General features: G+C 38.5%; 1 protein-coding gene across 3 annotated transcripts in view; it reads left to right on the forward strand.

The window, feature by feature from the left end:
• The window catches only part of LOC139939492 (uncharacterized), a 180274-nt gene that overhangs the window by 25718 nt on the left and 138202 nt on the right, over positions 1–16354 (forward strand). The window contains exon 1 of one of the 3 annotated variants that reach the window (XM_071935454.1): positions 677–871. The exons of the other annotated variants lie outside the window; for them this stretch is intronic. Coding sequence (XP_071791555.1) covers positions 851–871 — 21 coding nt within the window. The 5' untranslated portion in view covers positions 677–850. Of the gene's footprint in view, positions 1–676; positions 872–16354 lie in introns of those variants that run through there. 3 annotated transcript variants of the gene reach the window in all.

The raw sequence follows: 16354 nt of genomic DNA on the forward strand, positions 1-16354 counted from the left end.
GCATAGAGGACCTCCATGTCATAAGTATTGTAAATAAATAAATATGGCCTTGTGTACCGGTGTTCATCAGAAGTCATTGTCACAAAGGTGGCATTATCTTTCAAAGTGTGTGTGTTTGCCCATGCTGATATCGTCTGTACCAAAACAAACTACAGTAAATTTATAACTTAACGAGCACACCCCAAGCCCCTAGACTCTGCTATGGTGCAGCCCCCCATAAAAAAGGGTCAACTGAGGGCTTAGTATAGAGCTCCTCACCACAAGCTGAACCTTCTCCACTGGTCCTTGAGATTCCAAAGTAATGAGGAAGTTGACCCCAATGGTGCCCCCATCGCAGAAAACACCCCTCCATTGACAAAATGGTCAAACCCGAACAATCTCAGAGCCTATCTCATGCTGAGTTGAACTGGGCCTGATGCATTATCCAGGCAGGGTGGTTTCTGAAGTCATTGATGGTTTGAGGCCAGCAATGTACCACACATGTCAAGTGGGCTTGCATGCTTTGTGTGATTGCCACAGAGAAAGTAAAGCCGCTGTTACCACACCATGGGGCGCCTCTCAAAACTTTCGCTTGTTTTCCTTTGATCGCGAAGAAGAACGGGTTTACTCCACTGGAACGGATTATTACCTCAGAGAAAATCTCTGCCTTTTTCCTTGGGATTTATTCAGACACTGCGGTAGTAGAAGTGAACTGTTTAAGCACATTCCTGTGGTGGATTTACCAAACTCGGATAGTTAGTTACTCATTAAGGAATGCAGGTTTAACTGTAGTTTTCTTATCAGTGCACTGGGATTGAACTCCAATCTGGTGGAGGTTTACAATATCAAGGGATGAGCTGCTGTTGACATCATGTTGAAGTCATTTTCTAAGGTATGTTTAGCCATTTGCACAGGACAAAGGCAAATTAGGATCATTGGTATTGTCTTTTACATGGGTACTGGACACTTTTGGTATATTACTCACAAATAATTGTTGGTATAAAAACATACTTGGTAGCAAGCAATGGAGCTATTGATAGTATAAAACATTGTGAGAAACGACTCCCTCTGAAGTAACATAGTTTTTGAGTAAATTCTAACTCAAATATTAGAAGACTTTAGGCCTGAAGTGTATTAGGCATCTGAAAGCACACAAACTTTGTGCAACAAGAACTGACTGGATAAGGGTATTTTATCTTCAATTATTCTCTTGCAACTTTGATGACCAGTTGAGTCCAAATTTTTACAGATTTTTAATTTTAAGCGTTTATAGGGATACACCAAGTGAGAATACTTTGTTTTTTAAACTTTAAGGCAACATTTTACCTTTTCATTGTTTTGCTTTCCTTCATTTCCTTCATTCTTTGCTTTAAAAGTTTTTAGCTGACTCTGCTGAGAGTCTGGTTTCTGTGATGAATTTGTTCCATTTTAAATCCAAGGAGTTTGCTGTTTTAATGGTAAAAGTTAGACTCTGTACAAAAATAGCCTGTGCCACACAATTGTTCGCTTTTACTGTTTTCCAACTCTTTTTTTGTAGAGCCTTTTGACATCGTTGTTGTTGCTTTTGGGTTTGTTTAGGGGGGGGGGGGGTTGTAGAAGAATGACTTTAACTTTGGTTGATTCTGTAGAAAAAAATTCAGTATGGCAATTACAATGCATGCTTGATAGAGTTTCAAATTTATGGACCATTGGATGCGCCGATTGATTTGTCTGCATTTGAAAAGTATTAATGGTATAACTTAAAGGAACACGTTGCCTTGGATCGGACGAGTTGGTCAAAACAAAAGCGTTTGTAACCGTTTTTTATAAAATGCATATGGTTGGAAAGATGTTATAAAAGTAGAATACAATGATCCACACAAGATTGCCTCGAAATTGCGTGGTTTTCCTTCTACTGTGCGAACTAACATGGTCGGCCATTTATGGGAGTCAAAATTTTGACCCCCCATAAATGGCCGACGTGTTAGTCGACGAGGTAAAAGGAAAACCACGCAATTTCGAGGCATGTTTGTGTGGATCATTGTATTCTACTTTTACAACATCTTTCTACCCATATGCATTTTATAAAAAGCGGTTACAAACGCTTTTCAAAGACCAACTCGACCGATCCAAGGCAACGTGTTCCTTTAAAGGAACGTTATACAGAGTTGGTTTTGCTAGCAAAAAAGTTGCTGGCGGTGTAAGCGCGTTATGTTATCCACAATCTACATGAACTGACAAACCTGTAGAAGTTTGGGATCGGTCATCTGGGTCACGAGAGAATAGTGAAAAGCTGATTACAAATTTTGTATTACATTGATGCCAAAACAAAATGAATAAAACGCTCACTGAGCGATAAACTCAAAACCGAAATTAAATTATTTATTTCTCATCAAATATGAAATTTCAGACTGACATATTTCAAGGGATGTTTTCTACTGTCATCATCATTAGACCATGTAAGTTTTATGTAAATCTGTGACCTTCACGATTTTTGTTTCTTACCAATTTTGTAACGTTCCTCTCAAGTACATGACTGGTAAGGTTTTTGGGGGAAAGGAAACAAGAAACCAAATTCACTTTGTGCAAATAAGGTTACCATTTTATAAAACATTAAATCGGTTCCAATTGGCCCAGTGGAAATTTCCATGAAAAATAATTGTTAACCTGCACTGACTTTCCTAAAATAGGCCGAAAGGTTTTGAGCACAAAATGCAATCAGTTTTGTTTCCCATTGTGATTTATTAAGAAAAGTATACAGTGTTTGGGAGATTTGACTAAGTTATAATTAACAGTGTGAACAAATGATTTGATCATTCTGAGAAGTATTCATGTTTTATGGTCATCTTTATACTCAATTATTTTCCTCTATCCCTGTTCCCATTTTTTTCGCGATTACCTGCAGTGGTCTGCTTTTACAACCTTGTGACTGCCAAGGTATCTGACAGTAATGCTTCTCAGATTCAATTTTTTTTGGAGATACAATTTCAAATTTCGTAGTGAAATGGTTATAAAATTGCTTGATACTATTGTAAGCTGCTGTACTTCTAGCCAAGTAACTTTTTGTTTCCATTAACATAACAAGTGATTACCAACTATATAGGCCTATAAGTCTCCTTCAATTAAGTGTGAAGGACCAATTACATAAATGGAGTCAAATTTGACCAATAACAAGAATTTAACCACAGCTCCCCACTCTGGTGAATTTTGAATTTTGGTTTATGCACTGACCAGAAATAACACAGACCTGTTTTATAAACAAGATTAGGGCTCGAGAAAAAAATGCAGGCTTTTTCCCAATCAGATTCCTTAGAGCTTACTAGGGGAGAGATTGTCCGTCAACTGCCAATATTGACTCAATTCCTTAGATTAAGACTGAAGTCAACTTCACCAGGAGGATTTAACGATGTCTCACAGTGCCACCTCTGCGATAATTTATTGAAAAATTGCTATCTGTGTGTATTGAAGTACTTGTCCATGTATTTATCATTACAAGTTTCACTCCATACCATTGGCACAATCTGTCAAATAGTTAAGGGATAGGCCCGCGGGCTAAATATCTGTTTAGGATTTGGGGCTGAGTGATTTCCAATGTTGACAACATTCCAGAAATTTTGGCTGAGCTCTGGTTAGTCTACTTAGACAGACCCAGGAGGATCTGTGTTTGTGCATGAATCGGAATGAAAAGTGAACATATACACCTGTATGCTGGACGTGTTTATGTGTTGGCCTCTGACTGATAAAACCAGCCTTGGCCGAACTGGGGCCAAACTATTTGGGTCAGTTGGAGTTGTTGACCATCCGATCACTCCGAACACTTGAGGGGTGCTTGCAGTCAAGTATTTTTTTTTCCCTGTGGAGAATTGATACAAGTATTTAGCAGTAAAGATGAGCGTATTCGCAAGTATGTTTTGGAGTGCAGATAACATGACTTGAGAACTAGTATTAGTATTACAATACCATAGTACACAAAGGGGGGCTTAGAAATTGAATGCGCCAAACAATACGATTCTGTGCAAAAGAATGTCACACTCACAGTGTTAAAGAGGAGGGGGACACAACTTCATCCAGCAAAAGTAAACTCTAATCTAAATAACACACATTGAAACCCGTCCATCTAGATAGGGGAATCTGTATCCTGATATAGAATACACTGCAAACCTGTGATCAGATTTCAAAATAAACAGAGCAATGTTTGTGAAGATTTCGCTTTGGACTCAGGTCAGTCCAAAAATTGTTCTCCTTCACACGAAATGAACTTTAATAACCATGCTAGAATAAAGCACGGGACCCCTGCTAATTTTACTCTTGTGAGAAAGGGGCTTTATTGTCGTAGCTACAACATGTAAACCACCAAATTGTGGTCTTGACTTGCTCTCAAAATTTAGGAAGAGAAAGTTGTACTGAGCAATAAGCAACTCTTAAAAGAACTCTTAAGTGAAAACTTAATTTAGAAGTTTTTATGACAAGTCGTAATAGATAATAATAAATACTTTTGAAATGATGTGCGAGATCCAATTTCGTGGATCTTGATTCAGTTCAAAAAAACATAAACCGCATAACTGTGACCACATTATTGTTATGGGGCCCAAAACGGGTAGTGATCTTGTTGTTATGTTTAGTGTTTTTGACTGGCTCTAGAGAAGGTTGTCAGCAGATAAATTTGCTAGACACAGGCATTGGTTTCTGACAATCATCAGCTAGATGAGGGTTTTGTGGGAAAACTTAACCTGACAGTTTTTATGACTATTCATGATGGATTCCATATTTTTGAAACGGTTTGATGGGCTTGGCACATGACTTTGACAGCACAATGCACTAGGTGAAACCTGGGTCTATGTCTGTCCCAAGATCTGATCTTTGTGGACAGTGTAGTTTGGTTAATATGTTATTCATAAATACCTCAAACAGTTTCGCTATTCCTATTGGTGGAGAGCGCGTCACGTGGGTGTGTATAAACCTTTGTTTATGACCAGTAAAAAGTGTTGAAACATGGGCGTGACACGCGAGCTTGCACCTGTGCTTATAAGACAATTTCTTCATTCCTATTGGTTGAGAGCAAGGGCTGAAACAGTTGTGCCACATAATGCAATATGCGCGACCCACAAATAATTCAGTCTCAGAATTGCTTTATTTATAAACCGTTTCTCAGAATGCTTTGGCCAGAGCAGAGAGGCGGTTGGATACCTGATGTCTTCCCCCTCACCCCACTAAACACAGATGGATTTGATGTATTTTAGAAAATACAGTGACAAGTTTCTTGTGCACTGTTTTCTTAGCATGTGGACATGGTATGCAACTGAAATTTTCACATGTGACTTACATCAGTAATAATTTGCCTACATCAGTAATACGTTGACAAAAACCAAATGATGATTACATACATTTTAGGAGTTATGGGAACTTTTTGTATGACAGAAAATTGTCCACAGATTGGAATATATTGATGGTAGAAAGCTTCCCTTAAAATATTGCTTGCTGAGGTGCTGTAGTTTTTGGTCAAACAAAGTCTCAAAATAATTGTTTTCATGCTTAAAATATTTTTAGAATGTACAACGTATTCATATCACGGCCAAAAACTTGATCTACAAAAGGTATCAAAACCCTTTAAAGTCACCTGGAAATAGAATTTTTTTTCTTTCAAACATAAGAGTAAATGCTTACGAACAATAAAACAATTTTTTTAGTAATTGTTTGTCACGATTTATATGTTTAAAAAATATATAAAGTTGTTTGGGGGGCTGACTCCGCCTACCCCTTTTGTGACGTCAATCGAGGCAGACTTTGCCTGCAATGCGTATAGTAAACACACGTGCAAAATACATGTACGTCCAAGTCGTGAGTTGGTACATTTCAAATTTTTTTTTTGAAACGTACAAACTCACGACTTGGACCGTACATGTACTTTGCAATTGTGTTTACTCTACGCATTACAGGCAAAGTCTGCCTCGATTGACGTCACGAACAGCGCCCTCTCGGGTCGGGGTCTACTCTTAAATTTGTAAATAACATAAGAACTGATTTTTTAAAACCTTAGTTAACTGTTTATTCACATTCCACTCATCAAAACACATATATTAGTGACAAAAGCTTTATTTTGAAAAAATACCACTTCCAGGTGACTTTAATGTACGTCAGTCAAGAGCAAAAGGTTGCATCACCTGGAGTTAAACGCGAAGCAGTTGTATTAATTATTGTACCTGTTGTAAAACCATGTTAATCTAATAACACAAAATGGAACAAGTAGAGAGAAAGTTGTCTACCTACAAACAGGGCCATGTTTATTTGATACGCACAGAGCGTGCCCCAGAGAGCTAGACTGTGTAATGAGATCCATTGACTCCACCAGCTCCAAGTTCATTAAGGCATAATACAGCTAGCTTGGTGGTGTATTTTAATCACTGATGAAGTGATAAGACTGTTAAAAGAAGACACTGACAGGGAGGAGGTTCGTCAGAGTTGGGTTTTATCATCAGTGGATGCTTTTTTGACTGACTGGAACACTGATAATAGGAATCACTGCATGTAGGAAGCGATTTTGTTTGCAGTAACATCACGTGCAGGGAAGATTTCATCTTGCATTTTTGCATAGCAAAACAATTTAGATTGACTTTTTTTCGTGCACACTGAATGCTAATATCGAGTAGCGAATTATTTTTTTTACTAGCGACTGGTAAATTTTGTGTAGCAATTTGCCCTTCTACATACCCCATGTTTAAAAGGGAAATTGTTCACTGTGTGTGTATCTACTTGCCAGGAATAAGATCATGCTCTTTTGAGAACTTGCTTTGTATTCTACTACCGCGGAGTAGATTTTCGGAATTCAGGAGACTTCTTAGCTACTGAAGATCACCAAAGGATGAAGGGCTTTGTTGTTCCGTGAATGAACTTTAAAACAAGAGCTTGATGGATAGTGACAGGCGTGTTTGAGTTCTTACACCTACATGTAGTGGTATTGTTTATAAGAGGATGAGTCGCCATGCTTATGCTGAGTTTGAGGTTTGGGTCGATCAGCTGATGGCTGGTGAGTTACAGGTGAGGTATTCTTGCTATAGGCCTACAGTACATGAAGCTTATTATATAGTATAGCAAGTCGGGGAAAGCTGGTGACCATTTTGGTTCCTCTTCTCTCAATTAAAACCACCGATTTTTGTTGTTGTATCGTTCACTTCCTAGCTTCACCCCGTATCATTTTATCTTTTTATAACTCGGTGACAAATTGTGAAGTTTGATTGGTCGAGAACGAATCATGTGACGCGCAACAAAAATGCATGTTACATGGCTCGGGGGCCGGGTAACATGAAAAGTGATACACCGGTGTACATCACCTTGATCGTTCCCAGAGTTGGTCGATTTCCAGCACGTTCGAAACAACCGCGGGTTCGATGGAATTATTTCTTGTTCGTCTGCTTATTAAACAATGAATTGTCCATTGTGCTAATGTTTGAAGATAAGAACAGAACTTCAAGAAGAGGTATAACGAAACAATTGTTGCGCACTGTGACTGGGGTAGAAGAGGAAATGGCATTTTCCCCCTCGAGTGTACAAAACGCCATGGACCCCATCACAGCGTGCAACAATTGTATAATGTACCATGGAACTAGAGCTCCATGCATGTACATTGGGACCCCTACAGTTCTTCTGACATTATTTGAAGCATAATATTTGTTGAACTAGTTTAACCCTTTAGAATCCATGCTGATGCCTGTCTTCCATTTTATTTTATTTCTGAAATTATATGAACACTTTTTAAAGAAGGTTTAGATCAACACCCAATTGTTTAGCATATTGTTTCGATCCTGGGCGATAATTTGTCTTTTATGCTTGAAAATTATCAATGATTTTAGTGTGTTTTCATACCGTTATATGATTGGATTGACAACACCTACCTAATTAATAAATTGATAACGGTTTTTATTTTCTAAGGTGCTTATCAGATGGTTTAAAAAATAGGCCTATCCAATCTGCGCTTTTTGGAATGATAATAAAGCAAACAAATCTATCTTTTCTAGAATATAATGTACAGAATGAATGTACATGTAGGTTAACTTGACAGTGGTAACTGTCACTCAACAATCAGGGCCTAGTTAGACTTGATGACAAGTCGTTAGGCGCTGCCTATTTGTCTGCTGTATGCAACAGTCACAGTGCGATTATACACTTGCAATAGTTGTAGGTAGCGCGTGGCACTGACTCACAAACACATACTGGGATCGAGGGTGTGTGTATCGTCCCCGTAACAGCACCGCGCTCCAACTGCACTGCGCTTAACAATTACCTTCTTGACTTCAAGACTAGGGCCTAGTCAGCACAACCCACTGGGACAAGCCTGGTGGTGCTTGGACCAAACCAAGGGCCCCTTGACCCTGAACAAGGGCCATAAAGACCCACCATGCCTGACCTACATTACACTGCACCACAGACTACCCCCCCACTTAACAGTAAACGAAGGTGGGTTAAAAGGGTAGTCTGTGTGCAACTGAAATTGGCGGATTTGTAAATTTAGAGGTCAACTTAGTATTGTTGAAAGAGGCTCCCCCCTCTGCCTCAAAGGTAACCTGGTTGTGTCAGAGGCTGGCTGTAGCCATAAAGTGAAAGTTGTTGTAACAGCTTTTGTAATGGAAGCGCAATATGACATTTGTGTGGCTTATAAATCATCCAGTGGTATACATGTCGATGACAAATGATAAATTTGCTGTTCTTTTGGAAGTGGCTTTGTTTCTATCAATTTCTGGCGAGCTGGACTGAAAGTGTTTGTTGTGAATACTAACAAAGTGTTTTTGTAATTACACAACTTTTAATCTGGATAATTTTTCTGTGGACATTTTTTACAAAGAGATTCTCCGTATTAAAGCCATTATACACTTTCAAAAAAAAAAAAAAAAAAAAAGAAGTTCACAGATTTACAAATAACTTACAGGGTTAACAGAAGGTAATGGTAAAAGACTTCTCTTGAAATATTAGTCCATGAAATGCTTTACTTTTTGAGAAAACGGTAAAACAATATAAATTCTCGTTAACGAGAATTACGGATTTGTTGTAAACACATGTCATGACACGGCGAAACGCGCGAAAACAGGAGTGGGTTTTCCCGTTATTTTCTCCCGGCTCCGATGTCCGATCGAGCCTAAATTTCCACAGGATTGTTATTTTATATATAAGTTGTGATACACGAAGTGTGGGACTTGGACAATACTGTTTACCGAAAGTGTATGATGGCTTTAAGTCCAGTATTGACACAACAATTTTTAAATGGAGGCAATTTATTGGTGCCCTTGAAATGCTCCAATAGAAATTTCTTCACAGGGTGCCCTTTACCAATGAGAAAATGTCTTGGTGCCCTTGCCCTTTCAAGAACAAAGCATACGGGCCTTCGAGTTACTCCCACAAAAAGAGGGTAAAGTCAGCGTTATTCAAAAGTAAGGTTTTCCACTCAGTCTGGAGATGTTTTTCAAGCCGGCCTTGCACTTTCAATGTTTTTGTGAAGTACCTGACACTGGACTTGTAGACTATGGATTTACTTCTCCAGACTTTTAGTTGCCCACATTTTAAACCTGTTTCGTCTGGTGTAATACTGTCATATCTGTCTGATATGGTAGCGTTCACAACCAGTTGTTCAAATGGAATTACATTCACACTCTCAAATTACAAATATGACTGAGCATTTTAAAAAGGTTGCACAGTTTTTTTTAGTAGCCCACAGCACAGGGCAAGTTCAAAAGTGGTGTTTACTAACCCTTAGCATTTGAAACTTTCCATGGTGAGGGTATAATCAGGTTTGTAAATACCTAAGCAGCAACCAGCAACAGAGTCCAGCAACCTTTTGAAGACGATCTGACCATAATTGAAACATTTCAGAACCAACTTTGCTCAAAAGAGATATTCACATAATGATACTACAAACCTCACCTGATTAGCCCATAGCAGTTTTTGACTAGACAATGTTTATTGTGCCAAGTGTGTAAAGGACGCTCTGTAGATATAAGTCTTATTCCGATGAGATGGATTTTTTGTCTTTTTTTTTAGATGACCTCCTTTAAATCCCCCACCATTAAACCCAGTCATCAGCTATGGAGGTCACCAATAATGGTCCAATAATATCAACAAATTGCTCATCGGTTTGACTTTTTAACAGCTTCCATGCGCAGTATATGGACGAGGCCCCAAGGGTATGGGGTGAATAGGGACTTAAGTTGTTCTTTCTCCACCAAGCGTGGTTTTCACACTTTGAAATTATCCCCACTTGTTTGTCTGTGCAGTGGTTCATGGTTGATTTGTTTGCTCATGTTCAATCTCTTGGTTTCTGGACTTTGCCCAGTGAAGTGAATCAGTTGATTTATTCAAGTGGATCCACAGGGTAACGTGATAAATGTTCACATTGTATGGAAATATGGGCCTGGAATTTCACTGAGGCCGGGCCCTGGTCTCCGTTGCCCCTGGTCTTGGCCTTGGTGCCCCTTCAAAAGTTTCCCATAAACTTGAAGCTTTTCTAATGGAAGTGCCCTTTGCAAAATGAAAATGGCCTTGCCCTCTCAAAGACGAACTTCCAGGCCTGGAGGTGGGCTGATTGTTTCTTCAGAAATGGTGGCAATTTATCAGTGTTTATCGCAAGCACAGATCCTTACAAAGTGATTTGACTGTTGGAACAATGTTCTTTATAAACCTGTGTCCATATCGGAAATTAATTTCCTGCTCTGAATAAAAAGAATTTTTAATTTTAAAAAAATTATAAATGGAGCAAATTTAGATTTGAAGAAATGTTATTTTGTTGCCCTCCTTGGACAAAGTTAAGAGATGCGAGCCCTGGTAAGTTACCTTGGTTGCGCAGAAGTCTTCCTGGACCTCTTTCAGCTTGTTAGTTTTACATATGGCCGCTGTTGATATGGAAGTCAGTTTACAATGCGTCCCCCATTGGATTTTCATTTAGTTATTCTACAGAAAAGTTGTTAATAAAAAGTCAAATGGACACATGGCTTTACTCTCCTAAAAGAAATGACCGTCCGATAAAACAGTATTATGAAGCTCCTAATATTTTAAAAAGTGTCCTGAATTATGTATACCCTAGGTACAACGAAAAAAGGTTATGTGACCTGCCGGGTATCAGAATTGAACTTCTGATTCATTGCCAAAGACATTTCAGTATGTTTCAGAGTGATTATCTTTTAGCGAAGTCAGTGATCGAGAATGTTATCGTATCGAATGTTGTGTACCTCCCTGCACGATACTGTATTAATGGGAGACATCGGGGCCTTGGTATGTCTTTACCTGTCTTGTCTGTAGTGGTGGGCATAATCAGGTTAAACGGTCGCCATCATTCATTTCACTTCAATCTTGAACGATAGATGTCACTCAGGCTTCATGGATTGGGATATTGGGTGCGTTCGATTATTTTCCCCGGGTCGACCCCTCGGTGCTTATTCGGGGGATCCCCTGACAAGAGCTAATCAAACGATCCTGGTGACGTCATGCATCTCGGGCCAGCCCCAAGTGACCCGTTCCACAAGCAGGGCACTTGGGGCTGACCCAGGTGAGCCCCTGGATTGTCATCAAAGCTATTCAATCGTACCGAGGGCAGATTGGGGGTTGGAACGCACGGGTAGAAGGCACCTAATGTACAATGTACCACACCTAATGTACAATGTACATGGATGTAATGTGCTCCTCGACTTGATATTCAAATCTTTGAACTCTCCAGAAGGCAGCCACAGTAGGCAGCCAACTCTTCTGGGAAAAGTGGGATGAAGGGAAGGGGATGGGGAGACACGGGTGAAATGTGTGGTCCCCCCCCCCATTGATGCCGTGCCTCCCGTGCCCCTCTCCAACCCCCCCCCCCAACCCCCCACCCCCAAATTTGAGCTGGACTTTTGAGATTGAAAAGGACATTCTCTCCCCCTCCCCTCCCCAGCATTTGAACTTGACTTTTGAGTTTGAAAATAACTCTACAAACCTTAAAAGTATAATGATACATATTATTTAATGTGGTATGATTGTGATCACTTTCTCCCCCATGATATCAATGACCCCCCCCCTTCCGCTCCCGTTTCCCCCCTTCCCCCAGCCCCCATTTGAAACCTGAATTTTTAAGACTAAAAGTTAACAGAGTAAAATTAAAATGTCAAAGATTTGGAGACTTGTTTGGGGTCTTGAATGCCCCACAGTTCAATAGAAATATTGAGAACCAGTTGTACATGTACCTCTACTGCAATATGACCCAAGAAAGAAGGAGCTTGAATTGTTGGTGACTACAATTTGTTCATATAAAGAGGTCAACACGTTTGATTGAATAACTACAGATGCCTGGAGATTAGCAGACAGATTATTTCATAGATCAGCATGTTGCGTTTCGAATTGTGCTTGCCCTGGATATGCTCTGCATTATCACTCAGATCTATCAAAGCGTCTGGCTGGTGTCAGATGAAAAGATTTCAGTTGAACTGACCTGGATCTTGACTAGCCAATCACTTTCAGCATTTTGCTAATCTGGCCAATAACCGATTGGTATATATTTGTGTTTTTTTCTGAAAGTGGAGCAGACACCATAACCATGAGGAGGATAAAATCAGTTTATAAAAAAGCATTTAAATGAAAAATGGTATCGAAAGGAGGTTGGACAAAACTTTAACTTATAATAGGTGTTAAATTTGCATCGGGGATAAAGAATATTAGTTTAAATTTTTTTTTTTTTTCACAAAAGTGCCGGGTATACAGTGCTAACACACATCGGTGTATGTGTAAAAAACAAAATCAATAAATTTTTAACTTGTTTAAATGTTACACCCCATAGTTTTTTTGTAGCTACTAAAAGACCTTTTTTCCCCACAAGTTGTGTTATACCTAGGCTTTGTTTGATAGTTTGCATAAGATATACATATAGATACATTTTTCTGACAGATTTATTTTATCTGGAATACCTGAAAATAGTTAAAACCATACATAATTCTCAACATGGTAATAATAAATAATAACAAGTTCTTATATAGCGCATTTCACAATAAACTGTATCAATGCGCTTTACATTAGTCCCCTGGTCATTGGGCCAATAAACATCCCTTTAATCTTTCTCAGCTCCCATTAGGGAGTATACAGCCCCGAGCTGCCGTGGCGCTCCGAAAGCTTTTCATTCACAATATCAACCTCTACCCTCGCAGGTACCCATTTATATCCCTGGGTGAAGAGAAGCAATTATAGTAAAGTATCTTGCTCAAGGACACAAGTGTCACGACCGGGATTCGAACCCACACTCCGGTGAATTAGCACTAGAACTTGAATTCGATGCTCTTAACCATTTGGCCATGACACATTATCCATAATAATGGTTGTAGCAACTGACGTCAGGTTTTGCGCTTTAAATTATAATTAATATTCTTTTTAAACACAGTTTTCTTTAAAGGAACATTACAGAATTGGTAAGAAACAAAAATCGTGAAGGTCACAGATTTTCATAAAACTTATACGATCTAATGATGATGATAGTAGAAAACATCCCTTGAAATATTTCTGTCTGAAATGTTATATTTGATGAGAAATAAATAATCTAATTTCATGTTTGGAGTTAATCGCTCAGTGGGCGTTTTATTCATTTTTGTTTTGGCGTCGATGCAATGCAAAAGTTGTAATGGGGTTTTCACTATTCTCAATTCTCTCGATCAATCTCAAACTTCTACAGGTTTGTCTGTTTATGTATATGATGGACTACATAAAGTGCTTACACCGCCAGCAAATGTTTTGTTAGCAAAAATCTATTATGTAATGTTCCTTTAAATATGACTTTATTAGAAATATTTCACATAAAAAATGGTTCTTGTACAACGTACAGTATGAACTTCATAATCAGTACGATTTCAGACTAAAAAATGAAACAATGATACTTATCGACCTAATTACCATTAGCAATTTAAAAAAAACCTTGAAGCTTGGATACACATCGTTGATCCAATTTCCTCTTTCATTTCAAACTTCTTAACTTTGTACAAACATTTGTTAAAAAAATTTGTTTCAGACTTTTACCTCCATTCAGCCAAACAGACAATAATCGTGGGTTGTCTAGACGCCATTCACGCGACATCACAATGCGTTTTGTTTTCTGTAATGAAAAATTTAAATTAAACCGTGGAATTCATTTTTTTTGAGGTCCTCTGGAGTGCCACGGTTTTACCAAAAGTTGAAGGTCTTACCTACATAGGCAAGCAAAAAGTTTTGTAATGTAGAGGGAAGTATTGACTGTTCGAAAATGTGTTTGTTACGTTCGTCCTTAAAAAAAAAAAAAATATTATAATATAATAGTTTTGAAGTGTGCAGTCACAGTGACGGACTCTGTCAGCTGGAATTGTATTATATTTTGGAAATGAATGGCTATGGTATTTTTGATAACTTGGATCATTCATGAACGCGTTTGCAGTCATTATGATTGATGGAGGTTGGAAATGGTTGTATTCAGGTACTCTAAGAATAGTCGCATGAAAGGGGCTTCCTCATGATTGGCTGTTCCAAAATTCTGAGGTGGGTCAGAATCAAACAGCTGTAGCCAATCACAGATATTCTCTACGTATGAACTGCTTCTAAATGATTGGTTGATAGCTGTTGCAAACTGCTTACCAACCGAAAAGACAGACCTATGGTGCAAATGAAACTGTTGTTAGATCTGACCAAATCATAGAATGGCTTGATTGAAATGTCAGGTCATAAACAATTGTTAGGTATGGTTTACATCAACCCATTAGTCAAACAAAATCAAACACAAGTACCCTACTAGAAACCCTCCTCTGGAACTTCATCAGGATGTTGCCGAAAATTTGGAGCGGTTAGTTTTGTGCAGGAAGAATTATCCGATTCGAAATACACAATCTGAGAAAAGTTTCATGCAGAAACATTTTTCAGCTGCAGTGCTTCTTGCCACAAAGTTTGTATGTGTTCTAATGGAAGAAATGTAGAGTGTTCATAAAAGGTAATGTGTTTAGTTCAAACTGGATTAGTAGACAGCACAATAGACTCTAAAACTAAAACCGAAAACCGACCAGAAGAATAACCTTAGGACCTGTAATGGCCTGGGTGCAATATCGTCCATACACTGTACTTTTTTTTAAAAACAGTTTGAGTTTGAGTTTCCTATTTAGGCTTTTACTGTGTTAATATATCCTCTTAAGGCCACTCGTTGGTTCAATTCAAATGCTATCCATAAGCTACTTATTGAAATGGGACGATATATCGGTTGAAAGAGGATTTGCCAGTATTATCACATTGCAATGGAGAAACAGACATCCATTTCCTGATTATCAGTGACAGATTTCCTTTCGCATAACGACCTCAGTAAAATGATATTAAACAGTGCAGGACTGTATGCTTCCTTTTTGAAAGGGCAAGGGCGCCAAGGCATTTTCTCTTTGGCAAAGGGCACCCTATGAGGAAATTGTAAATTTCTTCTACTGTAGAGCATTTCAAGGTCACCAAGGCAATGGCAAGGGGCAATGGAGGCATTCGCCTCCGTTGCCTCCGTGAAATATCAGGCCTGCAGTGTGATAAAGAAATAATTTGAATTCATTGGTAGGGAAGATCTATTTAAGTGTTTTATGGACCATTAAATGATGAAGCTATTGCGATGTCAAATACATGTTTTTTTCTACGTTTTTTTAAACAGAACCCAACTGCGTTTGTAGGTGTAGTAAGTAGTGTCGGACCTAACAAATAGAACACTGCAAATCGGCTATGCACAGTCACTCTTCTACTTTTTTGTTGGGGACAATATATCAGATTTTGTTGGGGACAATATATCAGATTAGTTTTGAAGGAAACACCATGAACAATTTTTAAATTTTTTTGATGTTAATTATAGGTGTGGTGACTTATACACTGACTTGCCTTTGAAATGACTGGTAAATATGTTTCACCAATTCTTGTTTAAAGTGCTACAGGACCATTATACTACATGTAGGTGCATCAAAAAATCTCTCAAAAATCTCTCAAAACTCACTTGTATCAGATGTAATTTGTTGTATTTATAGTTCCATTGGTTTTGCTCTTTCCAGCGCTTTGATCTTGATGTAAAGGCGCTTTATAAATATTTAGTTGTATGTATGAATGTGTGTACCACAGTTGACCCTTGAAAGACTCCATAATTTACATTTACGTCACTTTTGTTTTTACCTTGGTTCCAGCGTCTATTGGGTTCATGGACTGGAAAGAAATATGTATAACAATTTTGTTGTTGATTTTTTCGACCAACTGACTTTGTGTTTCCATGCCTGACGTCAAGATACATTTGTAAATCTAAAATGGATTTGAAAGCTTTGTAAAGAGGCAACCCCACTAGTAAGGCCCTTTTACGTCACATTTACCTTGGTTTCAAGGAATTTTCTGTGAAAACAGAATGCAAGTGATAAAATCTACCACCTGCTTTTTG

Source organism: Asterias amurensis, chromosome 7, assembly GCF_032118995.1.
Source record: "Asterias amurensis chromosome 7, ASM3211899v1".
Lineage (NCBI taxonomy): Eukaryota > Metazoa > Echinodermata > Asteroidea > Forcipulatida > Asteriidae > Asterias > Asterias amurensis.